The 18,417-nt window shown below is 33.8% G+C and overlaps 1 protein-coding gene across 1 annotated transcript in view; it reads left to right on the forward strand.

Moving 5' to 3' along the window:
• Nucleotides 1-18,417, forward strand: part of LOC149787561 (uncharacterized) — a 215,877-nt gene that overhangs the window by 91,591 nt on the left and 105,869 nt on the right. Inside the window, exons 29-32 of the mRNA XM_089973710.1 lie at nucleotides 1,936-2,108; nucleotides 2,959-3,184; nucleotides 11,498-11,653; nucleotides 15,654-15,809. Of these exons, the coding sequence (XP_089829836.1) occupies nucleotides 1,936-2,108; nucleotides 2,959-3,184; nucleotides 11,498-11,653; nucleotides 15,654-15,809 (711 nt within the window). The remainder of the gene's footprint in view (nucleotides 1-1,935; nucleotides 2,109-2,958; nucleotides 3,185-11,497; nucleotides 11,654-15,653; nucleotides 15,810-18,417) is intronic.

Consider the following 18,417-nt stretch of genomic DNA (forward strand, 5'->3'; position numbering starts at 1 on the left):
TTTTACTAAGTGTAGTCTTCCAAGTGTAAAGGTTGTTTTCATTTAAGTAAGAGTTACTTGCAAGAGTTCTTGGTAAGAGAGAGCTGGAAAGTAAGTTTGGTTTAATGAAAATGTCATGTAGTACAACTGTGCTTCGAAACAGTTTCTTATGTTTGTTATGTTTATTGCAACAAATCCAGTAATATGTTGTTGTTGCTATCAGTGTTATAAATCTGATATGAAACAGTTCATCAGCTAATGTACACAGATGCCATTTTGGTTACATTTTTAGCTTACCTATTTATGGTTTTCCTTAGCATTAGTCATGCATCAGACATCATCTGTCCAGCCATCAAAAATTACTTGTTATGACTCTAGAGTCCATATTTCTGAACCAGTTTCAGTTAGACTTGTTATGTGGTTTGTACCATTAAAATCTCAGATGATTTTGATAGCAAGCTATTTTTATGAATATTAATGAGGTGATCTTGCATCTGATTGGCTAACTTTGTTGCCACTCTGGAAGCCATATTTCTGATCCAATTTTGATCTGACTTGGGAATTTATGCTTATGTCATTAAGATCTCAGAGTAATAGTGAGAGAGATCTGTGAATGTTAATGAGGTGATTTTGCATCTGCAGCTTGTTATCATTCTGGAAGCCATTTTTCTGATTTGATAATGAGTGAGATCCATGCACATTAATGAGATAATCTTGCAGCCAATTGGCTTAACATTTTACCACTCTAGAGGACATATTTCTGATGTGATTTTGATCAAACATGCAATATCAGTCTGAATCACTGAGATCATGGATGGATTTGATAATGAGTGAGATCCATGCATATCAGTGAGATGTTAATGTCAGAGTTGATCTTGCATCTGGTTGACTTAGTTTGTTACCACTTAGGGAACCATAATTCTGATCTGTTTTGATCAAACTTGAAACATTGGCTTATATCATCAACATCTTGGATGAGTTCAGTAATAAGAAATATCTTCACATAATAATGATATAATCTTGCAGTTGATTGGCTGTGCTTGCAGCTACCATATTGATATCTAATTTTGATCAAACTTGAAATATAATCTTCTATTATCAGGCCCTTGGGCTGTTTCAGTGATTAGTGAGATTGATGCATAATAATGAGATGATCTTGCATTTAATTGACTGGGCTTTGTACCATTATTTAAGTCATATGAGATGATCTTGCATTTAATTAACTGGGCTTTGTACCATTATTTAAGTCATATGAGATGATCTTGCATTTAATTGACCGGGCTTTGTACCATTATTTAAGTCATATGTTTGATATGTTGTGTTTATTTTATCATCAAGCTCATAGATGGCTTCAGTTATGAGTAAGAGACTGTATATATTAATTATGCTTTCATGTTTAGAACAAAAATTCATCAGGATATAGTAAAATAGCATGGTGTAAAGTCAGGGGGATAGTTTACTTGTACTGCTACATAAGCCTTCTTAGTGAAATAGTCAACTGTTATGTCATGTTAAATTCAACATATTTACATTAAATAAAATAACAGAATGAAGCATACAGCTAGCTGTGCTTTTACATGAAGCATACAGCATTGCCTATACATGAAGCAAACAGCTATATGTACAGCTGTGTTTTAACATGACACATACATCTATGCTTTTACATGAAGCATACCGCTGTGCCTTTACACAAGCATACAGCTATGCCTTTTCATGAAGTGTCCAGCTGTGTTTTGATATAAAGGATGCAGCTGTGCCTTAACATGAAGTGTACTTTAGTCCAAAAAATAATGCATAAAGGTGACAGTGTTGATTCACTCATTTTTTTATATACATAGAAAATGTGCAGATTAGTGCACTAAAATGTACACATCAGTATAGTCTGAGAAAACCAGTTAGGGTGTAAAACTGTCCAATATGTGGAGACTTAATTATTTTGTCTGTCTGTCTGAACAGGAGAAGGAGGAACTACTGCAGCGTATCCATGAGGGTACTGATAAGTTTGAGAGGGAACGAGAGAGACAATCCCTGCTGGCCAAGCTGAGGAGGGACCAGAGGTTAGCCAGGGAGGAGGATAAATTTGAATCTGCAGCACTTATTTTGGGACTGGCTGATAAACATGACAAGAAGTGAGTCCCACACTGGTGTGATAACATTACTTATCACTTTGTGTTAACATGTATTGGCATCATACTATTGCATAATACAAAATGCATGTCACAATGTAACATTCAGCCAAGCATTGTCACTTTCCATTGCATTTATGGTCTTAGAATCATATCTCAGGTATATTTGTATCATATCTCAGGTATATTTGTATCATATCTCAGGTATATTTGTATCATATCTCAGGCATATTTGTTTCATATCTCAGGCATATTCGTATCATATCTCAGGTATATTTGTATCATATCTAAGGTATATTTGTATCATATCTCAGGCATATTTGTATCATATCTCAGGCATATTTGTATCATATCTCAGGTATATTTTTTATCATATCTCAGGTATATTTGTATCATATCACAGGCATCTGAGTATCATATCTCAAGTATATTTGTATCATATCAGAGGCTTAAACTTGAATGTCTAGTACTGAACACTGTATCCATCTCTAAAACAATGATTACATTCCAGTAATATTTACCTGATTCCAGGGTTATGCTGTGTTATTAATAATTTGTTAAGTGGCACGAAATTGTAAAAAATGTGCTCGTGTGTGCGCATACTTTCTTGTATTATGGTATTAATCACTATTTATGATTATTTTCATAACACTGGGCCACAGAGAAGGATTCCTGTTGAACTGATTCACCATCATGATATAAAAATTATTATTATTGCTATTATTATCATTCTTATTAACAATATTTTATTATAATAATCAACAAACTATTCCCATCTTGACTTAATATAAATATTTGGATAAAGAGAAGTTGAATAAACAAGATGATTGCATTTCATTTGTTCCTGTTGCAGTTACCTTGAGAACCAAGAAGAAGAGAGACATCGCCAGGAGCAGCTGGCGCGGGATCGCCTTGAAGCAGCTAGACAGCGCCGTCAGCAAGGGCAACCATCCAAAGAGAATGAAGAAGAGGGGGGAGAAATGACTGATGTGGACCCTGAAAATATCACTGCTCTACAGGAAGCAGCAGTGAGGGACCTGGACCACAAGCACAAGAAGGAAAGAGACCTCCTCATACAGGTAAATTTTAATTTTGTCTTTTTTACTGAAAATTTCTAATGAGTATTAACCCTTTGCTTCCCATATAAAAATCGAACCCTCTTACCTGTGCATCCCATATGACATTCACGACATCATACTCTTGCTCCCCACAAAGAACACATAAACTGTAAATCAACGTCATCTTCACAAAAAAATTCTCGTATTCCTGGAATAGCCTCAAAATAACCTAATCATTTCTACCGAAAGTCTGCATTTGTTATTAATGCTGGATCACTGTAAGTTATTAATTGTCATTTTGTGATAAAAACAATTACCAATGCAAAAGTTGTTTTGTTTTAATCATTGCAACTTGTGCTTCGAATCTTTAAACATCAATATGTAAATACCAACATGTATTTAATCAGCATACTTGGTGACATTATTTTTGAAAATATTTAGCTAAAACTTTTCACTGCCGTGTTTGCGTTATATTCTTCGTAATATCAGTTAGAAGTCACAAGTGAGCCTGACAAGAGGCAGAAAAAATTATAATTCATTTGGCATATACATTAAGGAATATATAAAATTCATAAGAAACATGATATAAACATTCTGTGATTAAATATTTAGCTATTTAAAAAATAATAGTCTGAAATATATTACACAATGCGACGTTGGATAAATCAATGTGGTAAATAAGGTCAAGGTTATTTTTTATATCACTCATTTTGTAATGATAATAACATAATATAGCCAAGAAAATCATATCAACAACTAGAAAATAATATTACCAGTACATACTAATTATTTACAACCTATAATTATCAATAATTCTTTTTAAATGTAATTAAAATGTGAGTGGTCATATTAAGAAAATCCCCATTTCTAAAAATAGATGCACCCACATGGCATGCATGGCGCCATTTTACTCTTGGTAGTAATGTGATTCAGTTGGATATAGGAATCTATTTCATGCAAGGATGGACTTTAATGATTCATTTCATCATCGATGAAAACCTCAGGTACTGTTTTGTCGGAAACAATGAAATTCAGCATCAGATTTTTTATGTTATATCTTTGGAGCTTGAAATTATTTGTACTTTACGTGTGACTAATATTCTAGATTTTTCAAGCGCAATTCAATGGCCTGTTTTATAAAGTTATTCATTCATTTGGCCTGCTTTCCATATATGGCCTTTCATAGTGAGTTATTGTTATTTGTCATTAGTGATGTGGTTAAGGATATGTAATTCTATCTGGTAAGGCCTATACATGTGAGAGGAAACAAAAGTTCCTACCTAATAATGTTTCATTTCATTGAAGAGCTGATCTCAGATATAAACATGAACTATTTAGCAAATCACTTGTTCTCAGACTTTCATGTTGAGGAACAAAACAAACATGACAATAAGAAAAAACTATCTACAGTTACCATGACCATGCTTTGATGAAACAGGCTGTGACATTCTATGCAGCATAGATGGACGTTGCAAATGACACAGCCAAATTTGTTTTCTTTACATCTTTTTTCTCCATGTTTGGTACAGTATTTGAAGGTGGATTTTTTCCTTTTAAGTGTCTGCAGTATGTGTGTCTCAATATTGGCCTGTGTTACTGGGGATACAAAGTTTTGATGCATGGCAACCTTCCTGCACTTGAAACCTTCTATGAGCTTCTTCGCCAAATTAATTCGAAAATCTAACTGTCTGAATCATTTTCTTCTTTCCTGACTCTCAGGATGACTCTCCACGATTGTTATAAAACCATTGATTATACATATATTTATAATGAAATTAAACATATATCGCCACCATTTCTTTGATGATCATCCAACTGGATATTTGGCCCTGAGTTGGTCACATATGTCAACCCCTCGTTAGTACTATTGGTAATTTGTGATAGCCTTTAGACAGTTAACCTGTTGTACTGTGCCATCTTTCTGTTTCTGGTTAGCAATATCAATGATGGTTGGATCTGCTGCTGTGGATAGGACTGTCACTGGTTTCTTGTCCTTCCACAGTGTGGCTGTCAGGTTTTCATCCTGTCTGACTAAATGGCCTCCTTGCTCCCTATATGGTGGATATTTAAATTCCTCTGGGAAGCCTTTACAGTTTTTCTTCATGGTGCCACAGGCATATATACCATGTCTCAATAAACTTGGTACCAGTCGAATGGATGTAAAAAAGTTATCAAAATATACATGATATAATTTTCCTCTCAAAGGCATAGTACGCTTTTGCACAACTCAATAGCCAAGACCCATCATGCTCTCATTCACTTCATCTGTATCTTCCTTCCCCTGGTAAAACTTGAACTGGTGACAGAAACAAGACAAACTATCAAAGTGAATCCATACTTTCAGGCCCCACTTGATTGACTTTGAAGGAAGATACAGCTTGGCCTTGTGTTGTCCCATGAATGTAATCATACCTGTAAAGTGCATTATCTTCTTGATAAATCATTTAATGAAGTATTGTATGAAATTTTAATCTAAACTTAAAACAGGATGAGTGAATGAAAAGTTAATTTATTTTTATTTTTAATTTATTTGTATTATTATAAAAAGGTAAGCATTACATTTCCAATATTCATGAAGCTAATATTTAGTATGGAGATGTGATAGACTGGAGTTGTGTGGTTACGGATATCTAATGTATGTTTTAGATTTATGTATGGGGATGTGATAGATTGGAGTTGTGTGGTTACGGATATCTAATGTATGTTTTAGATTTATGTATGGGGATGTGATAGATTGGAGTTGTGTGGTTACGGATATCTAATGTATATTTTAGATTTATGTATGGGGATGTGATAGATTGGAGTTGTGTGGTTACGGATATCTAATGTATGTTTTAGATTTATGTATGGGGATGTGATAGATTGGAGTTGTGTGGTTACGGATATCTAATGTATATTTTAGATTTATGTATGGGGATGTGATAGATTGGAGTTGTGTGGTTACGGATATCTAATGTATGTTTTAGATTTATGTATGGCGATGTGATAGATTGGAGTTGTGTGGTTACGGATATCTAATGTATATTTTAGATTTATGTATGGGGATGTGATAGATTGGAGTTGTGTGGTTACAGATATCTAATGTATGTTTTAGATTTATGTATGGGGATGTGATAGATTGGAGTTGTGTGGTTACGGATATCTAATGTATGTTTTAGATTTATGTATGGGGATGTGATAGATTGGAGTTGTGTGGTTACGGATATCTAATGTATGTTTTAGATTTATGTATGGGGATGTGATAGATTGGAGTTGTGTGGTTACGGATATCTAATGTATGTTTTAGATTTATGTATGGGGATGTGATAGATTGGAGTTGTGTGGTTACGGATATCTAATGTATGTTTTAGATTTATGTATGGGGATGTGATAGATTGGAGTTGTGTGGTTACGGATATCTAATGTATGTTTTAGATTTATGTATGGGGATGTGATAGATTGGAGTTGTGTGGTTACGGATATCTAATGTATGTTTTAGATTTATGTATGGGGATGTGATAGATTGGAGTTGTGTGGTTACGGATATCTAATGTATGTTTTAGATTTATGTATGGGGATGTGATAGATTGGAGTTGTGTGGTTACGGATATCTAATGTATGTTTTAGATTTATGTATGGGGATGTGATAGATTGGAGTTGTGTGGTTACGGATATCTAATGTATGTTTTAGATTTATGTATGGGGATGTGATAGATTGGAGTTGTGTGGTTACGGATATCTAATGTATGTTTTAGATTTATGTATGGGGATGTGATAGATTGGAGTTGTGTGGTTACGGATATCTAATGTATGTTTTAGATTTATGTATGGGGATGTGATAGATTGGAGTTGTGTGGTTACGGATATCTAATGTATGTTTTAGATTTATGTATGGGGATGTGATAGATTGGAGTTGTGTGGTTACGGATATCTAATGTATGTTTTAGATTTATGTATGGGGATGTGATAGATTGGAGTTGTGTGGTTACGGATATCTAATGTATGTTTTAGATTTATGTATGGGGATGTGATAGATTGGAGTTGTGTGGTTACGGATATCTAATGTATGTTTTAGATTTATGTATGGGGATGTGATAGATTGGAGTTGTGTGGTTACGGATATCTAATGTATGTTTTAGATTTATGTATGGGGATGTGATAGATTGGAGTTGTGTGGTTACGGATATCTAATGTATGTTTTAGATTTATGTATGGGGATGTGATAGATTGGAGTTGTGTGGTTACGGATATCTAATGTATGTTTTAGATTTATGTATGGGGATGTGATAGATTGGAGTTGTGTGGTTACGGATATCTAATGTATGTTTTAGATTTATGTATGGGGATGTGATAGATTGGAGTTGTGTGGTTACGGATATCTAATGTATGTTTTAGATTTATGTATGGGGATGTGATAGATTGGAGTTGTGTGGTTACGGATATCTAATGTATGTTTTAGATTTATGTATGGGGATGTGATAGATTGGAGTTGTGTGGTTACGGATATCTAATGTATGTTTTAGATTTATGTATGGGGATGTGATAGATTGGAGTTGTGTGGTTACGGATATCTAATGTATGTTTTAGATTTATGTATGGGGATGTGATAGATTGGAGTTGTGTGGTTACGGATATCTAATGTATGTTTTAGATTTATGTATGGGGATGTGATAGATTGGAGTTGTGTGGTTACGGATATCTAATGTATGTTTTAGATTTATGTATGGGGATGTGATAGATTGGAGTTGTGTGGTTACGGATATCTAATGTATGTTTTAGATTTATGTATGGGGATGTGATAGATTGGAGTTGTGTGGTTACGGATATCTAATGTATGTTTTAGATTTATGTATGGGGATGTGATAGATTGGAGTTGTGTGGTTACGGATATCTAATGTATGTTTTAGATTTATGTATGGGGATGTGATAGATTGGAGTTGTGTGGTTACGGATATCTAATGTATGTTTTAGATTTATGTATGGGGATGTGATAGATTGGAGTTGTGTGGTTACGGATATCTAATGTATGTTTTAGATTTATGTATGGTGATGTGATAGATTGGAGTTGTGTGGTTACGGATATCTAATGTATGTTTTAGATTTATGTATGGGGATGTGATAGATTGGAGTTGTGTGGTTACGGATATCTAATGTATGTTTTAGATTTATGTATGGGGATGTGATAGATTGGAGTTGTGTGGTTACGGATATCTAATGTATGTTTTAGATTTATGTATGGGGATGTGATAGATTGGAGTTGTGTGGTTACGGATATCTAATGTATGTTTTAGATTTATGTATGGTGATGTGATAGATTGGAGTTGTGTGGTTACGGATATCTAATGTATGTTTTAGATTTATGTATGGGGATGTGATAGATTGGAGTTGTGTGGTTACGGATATCTAATGTATGTTTTAGATTTATGTATGGGGATGTGATAGATTGGAGTTGTGTGGTTACGGATATCTAATGTATGTTTTAGATTTATGTATGGGGATGTGATAGATTGGAGTTGTGTGGTTACGGATATCTAATGTATGTTTTAGATTTATGTATGGGGATGTGATAGATTGGAGTTGTGTGGTTACGGATATCTAATGTATGTTTTAGATTTATGTATGGGGATGTGATAGATTGGAGTTGTGTGGTTACGGATATCTAATGTATGTTTTAGATTTATGTATGGGGATGTGATAGATTGGAGTTGTGTGGTTACGGATATCTAATGTATGTTTTAGATTTATGTATGGGGATGTGATAGATTGGAGTTGTGTGGTTACGGATATCTAATGTATGTTTTAGATTATGTATGGGGATGTGATAGATTGGAGTTGTGTGGTTACGGATATCTAATGTATGTTTTAGATTTATGTATGGGGATGTGATAGATTGGAGTTGTGTGGTTACGGATATCTAATGTATGTTTTAGATTTATGTATGGGGACGTGATAGATTGGAGTTGTGTGGTTACGGATATCTAATGTATGTTTTAGATTTATGTATGGGGACGTGATAGATTGGAGTTGTGTGGTTACGGATATCTAATGTATGTTTTAGATTTATGTATGGGGACGTGATAGATTGGAGTTGTGTGGTTACGGATATCTAATGTATGTTTTAGATTTATGTATGGGGACGTGATAGATTGGAGTTGTGTGGTTACGGATATCTAATGTATGTTTTAGATTTATGTATGGGGACGTGATAGATTGGAGTTGTGTGGTTATGGATATCTAATGTATGTTTTAGATTTATGTATGGGGATGTGATAGATTGGAGTTGTGTGGTTACGGATATCTAATGTATGTTTTAGATTTATGTATGGGGATGTGATAGATTGGAGTTGTGTGGTTACGGATATCTAATGTATGTTTTAGATTTATGTATGGGGATGTGATAGATTGGAGTTGTGTGGTTACGGATATCTAATGTATGTTTTAGATTTATGTATGGGGATGTGATAGATTGGAGTTGTGTGGTTACGGATATCTAATGTATGTTTTAGATTTATGTATGGGGATGTGATAGATTGGAGTTGTGTGGTTACGGATATTTAATGTATGTTTTAGATTTATGTATGGGGATGTGATAGATTGGAGTTGTGTGGTTACGGATATCTAATGTATATTTTAGATTTATGTATGGGGATGTGATAGATTGGAGTTGTGTGGTTATGGATATCTAATGTATGTTTTTGTGTACGTATGATATGCACACATGAGTGGTTCATATCGGACATATAAATTAACATGAATATATTATGGGCTATTTGTTTTAATTTTTATTTTTAAAATTATCACTTAATGTAAAGATGAAAGACAATACAATATGTATGTATGTATATTTCTTTTATGATCTCTATATGTGAGTGTGTCTGCTGTGCAATTTACTGTTGGAAAGAAATACATTATTTGTAATGAATGTAGAAACGTATAAAAACCTTCATTTTTGATTCCTTCATTGGATAGAAAATTGTCATTTGACCAATAAAATCTATAGTCAGGAGCTTTGACTATCCCCATGAAGATCAACATGCCAATAAAGGCAGACATCTCAGGCACACTGGTCTCTGTCCAGTTTGCATCACTGATTTCATGATCCACATATTGTTCAGCTGCAAATTTATTTGTTTCGATTACAATCTTTTCAAAAAGTCCAACTGGAAAATATAAATGGAATAAGCCTTGTTCTGGTGCTGTTTCCTCAAATTTTGTGATGGTTCTGACTGCTGAGTAAATGGACTTTGTCAACATCTTGCACGACTGCAAACCAATTTGGCTGATCATCATCAGTGTCACTCGAATCTGCTGACATTTCAGTGTCGATATCTGATGACAGAATTTCAGAGCCTTCGTCATTAAAGGCATCATTGTTTATAAAATCTGGTATTTTGCTGGAACTGAATCCAGAAAAATTGTTTTCACTTCCAGACAAATTACTGTAATCAACAGACAAGGATGACATCGCCATGACGAGATCAGTGAATTCCTTTCGTAAATAAACAATTTCACTTCCGGTATAGTCTGTTATACGATTTAATTGAAACTTTGCATATTGAAATGGATGGAAGAAATGAACAACACAGACATTCTTAATTTTGTTATTTTATTTTATATGCCATGCAATTATGGCAGATTTCGTGTTTTAAACACGTTAAAGCTACATTATACATTACAATGTATGGAAGAATACTTGCCGTATTTGCCGCGCATTTTACGAATGTGATTTTCCACATAAAGTACATGATATATTATGAATTTATACTAGTAATGTAAACTTCTGCATTATAATAGGAAAAAATTACAATTATGAGTAACTTACATATGTTGAAAAGGCCATAATATTTACATCGAACTGAGGTAATACAATTGGCCCAAGACGCCATTTTTGATGGGGACATGGAAAAACCCTCTATGTATAATTGGTCGGTTAAATTTAGATTTATGTGTTCTGGTGTTAAGTATTGCATCATTAAAATCAAATGTTAATAAAGATGATTTATTTTTTGACCAGCGTTTGGTTAACTCATGACGAATCAACGTTTAAATGGAACATGTAACATATTCGTAGTAGATACTGTGTATTGCGTAGAAATGCGTAGATGGGGGGCAAAGGTAAAAGCATAGTTACGCGTAGACGGGGGGGCAAAGGTTAAGGCATAGAAAAGCATACCTGGGGAATAAAGGGTTAATAAATATGTACATGGATGTTGAGATATTTTCAGTTCCATAACAGCAAATTCTTTTAAACATTATTTATGCTTCTGTACCATAAAATACTAAAACAAGCTGAACCAAACTAATTTAAAGAAGTAATTAATTTTCTTAATGATTTTCTTGCATTGGTTCATACAGCTTCTGAATGAGCAAACAAATGGTGAGCATCGTGATGCAGCGAGGAATATGAATGATGAGGAAAGAGATGAGAAGCTTCAGGAACTGTTAGAAATATACAACCTCTGGCAGAAATCAGATGATAAGAATCCATCACAGGAGAAAGAACTGTTAGAGGTAAGTTCTGGTAATTATATGCACCTTGGAAAATTTAAATTTCTTAACAAACTGGAATCTGAACATTTATCTTCTTTGTTAGTGCAGTACATTAAACTGACCAAATTTAAATGACTGCCATACATTAGATTAAGTGTTAAGTGTAGCCTCAGTTATACAAACTCATTAGTAGTTGCTAATACAATAAGTGATGCTGATGAACAGGCAGATAGATGGATGTTTGAAATAGGAGGGGATTGGGAAAGTCAAAGAGGCTTTGGAAGTCAAGATTGGAAGAAAGTTTAAGGGGATTGACAAGTCAGGATTGGGAGAAAGTAGAAGAGGTTTGGGGAGTGAAGATTGGAAGAAAGTAAAAGGGGTTTGGGGAGTCAAGATTGGGAGAAAGTAGAAGTGGTTTGGGGAGTCAATGCATTACTAGAATCAGCTTCTTATGACATTGCCAGATTAATAAGTAATACTAGCAGGGAAAATTTGATTGCCTTTAGCTTCTGTTTACTGCTCAACGAGTGAGTTTAATATATAATTTTCTCTCATTACTGCCATCTAACTAGTCAGGAGCTGTTATTTGAATTTTCTTGTGCATTAGAAAAGGTAATTTATTTGGGGTTTTCTCGAACATTTGATATAATGATGGATAACATCTCTAATAATAATGTATTTATTTATAGTGGGTGACATAATTAGATAAGTACAATTAATCCCACTTTACATCCTCTACTATATGTACAGTTTTCAAAGAATTAGCATCAGATAATTTAGCATCATCACTGTACGAGTCTGTTTGAGGATATTATATCTGCAGCTGTTTTAAATGGTGAGTAATTTATAAATGGCAGTAATAATAGAGGCTCCAGGATTTATCCCAGGGGAACTCCATATTGCATCATTCTTGCCACTGATATTTTACTATGAATCACAACTCTTGGCAACCAGTTTGTTAAATTACTTGGACCATCTCATTGTTAGGCTGGTGCACTTGTCGGTCTTCATTTCATGCCAGATCTATGCCATTGGTTCTAATAAAAACAGTTGGCACATGGCATTTGCATGGTCATGGAATGCTAAATCCAAATCAAAAAATCAACTGAAAGGAAAGAAAAACAAAAATTTGGGAGTTTTGTTTCAAACTTGCAAGTTCATTTTGGAATGTATCACTGTGCATTTTGAAGAACAATCTATCAATAAGGCAAAAACAGCAAATTCGGAATAGTCCACAGTGTGTGATTTTAACAAGAAATTAGACTGACCCTACATATGGAAGTTGCTGTGATGTCTGCACATTGAATGTGTTGTAATTGGCCTAGACAATTAATCTGTTAATTGGCTTGTGTTATGATGCCAAAAGGTAAATAGATTCTCAGCAGTTGTCAGAATAAATCAGTTCGGTTGCTGTATATGCACTTATAATATTAGATTCTTATGGAGGTGCGAGTGGGCATCAAAATTACAGCTGGCAGACTTGCTTTCATATTTGAATAGATGAGGGTATGTCACATTTATAACAATTGGATTAAAACCTAAAACACAAATATCATTTGACAATACTTCTTTAATTGGTATTTATTTCTTACAATGTTGCCTCAGGGAGGCAGTTCCCTTCATTTTCACTGATTGACACTTCATTGTCTATTGTGTTATTTATTGAGAAAATATTTTGTTAAAGATAATCTTACAAAAATATGATTTCTTACCAAAATGTATAATTTCTTTATTTTTATTTTATTGTGCACTAATATATGATTTCTTACTAAAATTTATAATTTCTTTTTTTTTATTTTATATTATTGTGCACTAACAACTGTTTTAATTGATAAAACAAGCAATGTCATTATCTTTTATATGATAATTTTAATTTGATTTTTATAAATGTTAAGCAAATATGAGCCCATTTTTTGCCTTTTATATGAGACAAAAATTTGGATTCATACATGTCTACTTGTTATAAGCAGGTTTGCAAGTTATGAGGGCAAACTATAACAAGGAAACAGTGTAGTAGGGACAGTTGATATTGGCTAGTAATTGTTCATATCACCTTTTATACTGGGTTTTGTTTTAAACATATTTTATTGTCACAGTAGGATACAAGGGAATTGGGCACAAGCTCTCCCAACATAACACAAGTATTGCAACATATTCAGCATGACAACATACTAATGAAAAATAATTGGTTGGAGAAAGAGAGAGAGAGAGAGAGAGAGAGAGAGTAAGTAATCATGATTTGAGTAAGGTATTGAAATTGTCCAGTAGCAGTTATATATTTGCATACATTTTGTAAAATTATATATTTTTCATTTGCATCGCCCTTTCCCCAAAGCAGTAAATCTAAGTAAATTTCTCATCAACTCATTGTCTACTGTACTGGGGACAGAACATGAAAAAGTGCATAGTGGTTTTGATCCCACTGTATGAACAAAAATGGGTGTCAGCAAGTTGAACATGGTAAAGATCAGTTTTTACTGAACTTAGATTGTGTCGTAATATGGTATGGACAATATCAAGTGTTCAGTTAATAAAACTTGGCATTTTGCCTGATACAAGTTTTGGACATAAATATTTCTTCACATCACTGTAAGACATACTACATTTTATACTGGGTTGGTTAATTGGTGTGAACTTAGCAGTTTTCCACATCAATGGGTACTGTAGTTTTCTTATAATTGATTACATAAGTATGTTGTACTCTTAGCAGCTATTATAAGTTTTGGCCCAGTTTGATCTAAGGCAGTCAAAGGAGCAAGAGCACCATCTGTTTCCTAATATAACGTGCTGTAGTCATAGATAATTAATTCTCTCTTTATTGACAGTAACCACAACAATAGTAAAAATACCTAGTACAAGAACTGCAAAAAAATAAAGTAATTATTGGTAAGTGGATGAATGGTGAACTAAATGAACAAATTATTTAATTGAAAAGTATGGACACTAAACAGATCATTTATGTTGGTGCCTGTTTAGACGCTTCTTGATTGCTTTTAGTGTTCTTATACAGTTTATTCAGTAAGATGTCTTTTTTTTACTGGTTTTGGAACTCCAGTTATAGCTTTGGGCAGTTGTATTTGTTATAATGTCACGTAAAGTAGGGCCAGGGGATGAGAAATGTTCTGCTCCTGGACTTCTATCCAAGTTCTTTGTCATCCAATCTCTCTGTTTAGAGCCCATATTTTTATATTCAATAAATCATTCATATTTGTTAATTGTTCATCCACTCATCTATAATAATTACTCTTTTATATCTATTGTTGGTATTATTATTATTGTTCTGGTTGTTGTTAATAAGGAGACAATGAATTATGTGGGATATAATCAATGGCTACATAAATTTATAAGGAGACAATGAATTATCTGGGATATAATCAATGGCTACATAAATTTATATTAAGAAACAGATGTTGCTCTTGCTCCTTCTTTCGTAGGTCAATAACAGCTTGGTTTTGATTTTATTAACAGAGTTTAAAAATTCAGCAAGGCACGATATCATCATTTATGAAATAATATTTCTCTTAGATCATCTGTCATATCAACATTTGTAAATTATACATTTTTTTCTTTTGGTTTTTGTGTGTTTATTTTGTGTCTTTGTTTTCAACAAAAGTCCGAAGTACTTAGGATAGTTTTTAAAAAAAAAACAGTTCTGCAATATTTGTTGTCAGTTTTCTTTACAGTTGTCATAATATTTCCCAAGATATTATGTGATTTCATGCTGGTTCCAGTGCATTTTGAGTGGACTGTTATTTGTATTCTTTGTACTATCAGTTGTAAAATCCATAATGCTTAGTCTTAGAAGAAAGTATTATTTTGACTTATATCTTAAAAACTTGAGTAATTGAAAACTTGAACAGAAAAGTAGGGACCACATAAATTCAGGTTTGCTAAATTCTATTCTGTACAAAAATTTTACTTCAGATTTGTGTTCCGTATCTTAAATGTTCTTGAAGAAGTTCATAATGTCACATAGAATCATTAGTTGTATTATAAATAAAGAATTACGTCTCTTCCACAGGAAGCTGTTGGCATATGTGTTGAAGATCTCCAACAAAAATTCCAGAAGGAAGGGGAGACCAAATCTGATGATGACCTTCAGGTGACCTTGTTGGCTGACCTTCAGCAACAGCAAGACAGGGAGTCCCAAAAACTTCATAGTAACCTGCAGGACATGGTACATTTTCTATATCTTTCTCCTTCTTGTCTTCCTTTCTTTCTTTCTTGCAAATATTTTATGTCTTTTATCATCATATACAATGGGCAACCTCTTATAAGTTTAAACTTCTACAACTAGAAAATGCCTTTTGAGAGTAGTGGTCTTTATAGAGATGAAACACACAGTTGTGACTAATAATTACATATATAGTAAGTAGGGCATTACTAATTTAGAAATATTTCACATTTTCACTTAAAAATCACTTGCATATTATGGAATCAGTGTAAGTAACTTTTACTGATGTTTTTAAAAAAAATTATGAACAGTCATACATTGCAGTGCAAAACCATTTTAAAATCGTGTCAGTAAAATCAGGGTACTAACATGTGACTGTAACCTCATTCTCTATCCATTCCCATTTTCCTCCTGGTGCAGAATGTATTATAGATGATGTTTGTTTTTTTTTATTAAAAAAATGTCAGACATTAAATTTGATGACTGTAGGACTTTCTCTCTTTTTCTTTGGTCAAATCTGACATTTTCTTCTAAACAGAAAATATCTGTTGACATTGTCCAAAACTTGCAACAGCTTATTCCTTCTTTGGTCACAGTACTCCTCTCAAACTAATTTGTAACTGTTACACAACATGAACTGTGTTAACAAAGGAAGTGAGGTTGTCACATGATCAACTGGTTATGACTTAGTACCCTTTTAAGTGCATTTCTGAATCTAATTAGAGAAACCATGATGGCTAACATACCATTTTAACTTGATGATGCCAAAAGTCACACTTACCTGAGTTGAACAAATACGTGCTTCTCAGCTATTAACATATGTCATCTTGATAACAATTATAAAAGTGACAAAACCTGTCATCTAATGGACACACATTTTCACTAGCCAAGGTTTTAATATGTTAACCCTATCTACACCATGGCTGATTTATCAGACAGTGCTTTTTCCTAGAGACATCAATTGGATTTAATAGTTGCCATTCTTAGTATATAAATGCCAACTAACCAATAATGTGCAAGAGTGGTGATTTGTACATTGTCTGAAAATGGTGAAGGCAACTGACTTCAAAAGGATACTTTGCAGTTTTAACATTGAAAGTATGACTGCATACCAAAGAGAAGCCACTTACAGGTATACTGAGGAGAAGGATCTATTTTTAGAAACATGGATCAGCAGTGGAAAATTGCTTATTTATGAGTCCATTCCAGTTGTGTGATCCCCTTCTTTTGATCATGTAGGATCAGTGTTCAGATTTAAACAACTTGATTTTGATTGGATGTGGTAGCTTGCTGCTGCATTCAGTGAAATTCAAAAACCAGAAGCACTGAAATATCTGATTGATCTGCCAAGGTGCAGACAGGGTTAACACGTAGGAACCATGGCGATGAGGCAAAGGCAGCAGTAAGGATAATCAGTTTGCTAAAGTTTGATAATTTATCAGCATTTTGGAACAAATGTCAATGTGTTGAATTTAGAAATCAACAAACATTCCTGAGATTTCCATCTGTAAGTCTGAATATATGTCCTGTTGTGAGGAGAAAATTTAACATATTTTGCTCTGATATGCGGGTCACATGCACAGAGTTGGTTATCAAAGAAGGGTACTTTTGAACACAAATAAATTTGTGAGGACGGATTGTGGTTCTAAAATCATGTGGTTGCTTGTTGGGGAAGAGACCATTCAAAAGGGGGACCACTGTTCCATCCACCAAGAAAGAAAGAAAGAAAATAAAAGAACAAACAGAGCTTCCTTAAAAAGTCACTTGCCTGCAGTGAATGGAGACTTTTATTAATCTTCATTTTGAATATTTAGTCTTAAAATCATGTGTTTCCATTTTAGGAAACATTATGTATCTTTACAAATTCATTATGCTGTATTTCAGTGTGGGCCTATGGAATGGCCTTGTGTCTGAATTATTCCAAATTGTACAGAAAGTATCCTTACATAAGGCCATGTGGGCATATGGAATGGCCTTGTGTCTGAATTATTCGAAATTGTACAGAAAGTATCCTTACATAAGGCCATGTAGGCCTATGGAATGGCCTTGTGTCTGAATTATTCCAAATTGTACAGAAAGTATCCTTACATAAGGCCATGTAGGCCTATGGAATGGCCTTGTGTCTGAATTATTCCAAATTGTACAGAAAAATCCTTACATAAGGCCATGTGGGCATATGGAATGGCCTTGTGTCTGAATTATTCCAAATTGTACAGAAAGTATCCTTACATAAGGCCATGTAGGCCTATGGAATGGCCTCATGTCTGAATTATTCCAAATTGTACAGAAAGTATCCTTACATAAAGCCATGTGGGCATATGGAATGGCCTTGTGTCTGAATTATTCCAAATTCTACAGAAAGTATCCTTACATAAGACATGTAGGCCTATGGAATGGCCTTGTGTCTGAATTATTCCAAATTGTACAGAAAGTATCCTTACATAAGGCCATGTAGGCCTATGGAATGGCCTTATGTCTGAATTATTCCAAATTGTACAGAAAGTATCCTTACATAAGGCCATGTAGGCCTATGGAATGGCCTTATGTCTGAATTATTCCAAATTGTACAGAAAGTATCCTTACATAAGGCCATTGAATTTTATACAAATGA

This window comes from Sinohyriopsis cumingii, chromosome 11, assembly GCF_028554795.1.
Source record: "Sinohyriopsis cumingii isolate HCF-2022 chromosome 11, ASM2855479v2, whole genome shotgun sequence".
In the NCBI taxonomy this organism is placed as follows: Eukaryota; Metazoa; Mollusca; class Bivalvia; order Unionida; family Unionidae; genus Sinohyriopsis; species Sinohyriopsis cumingii.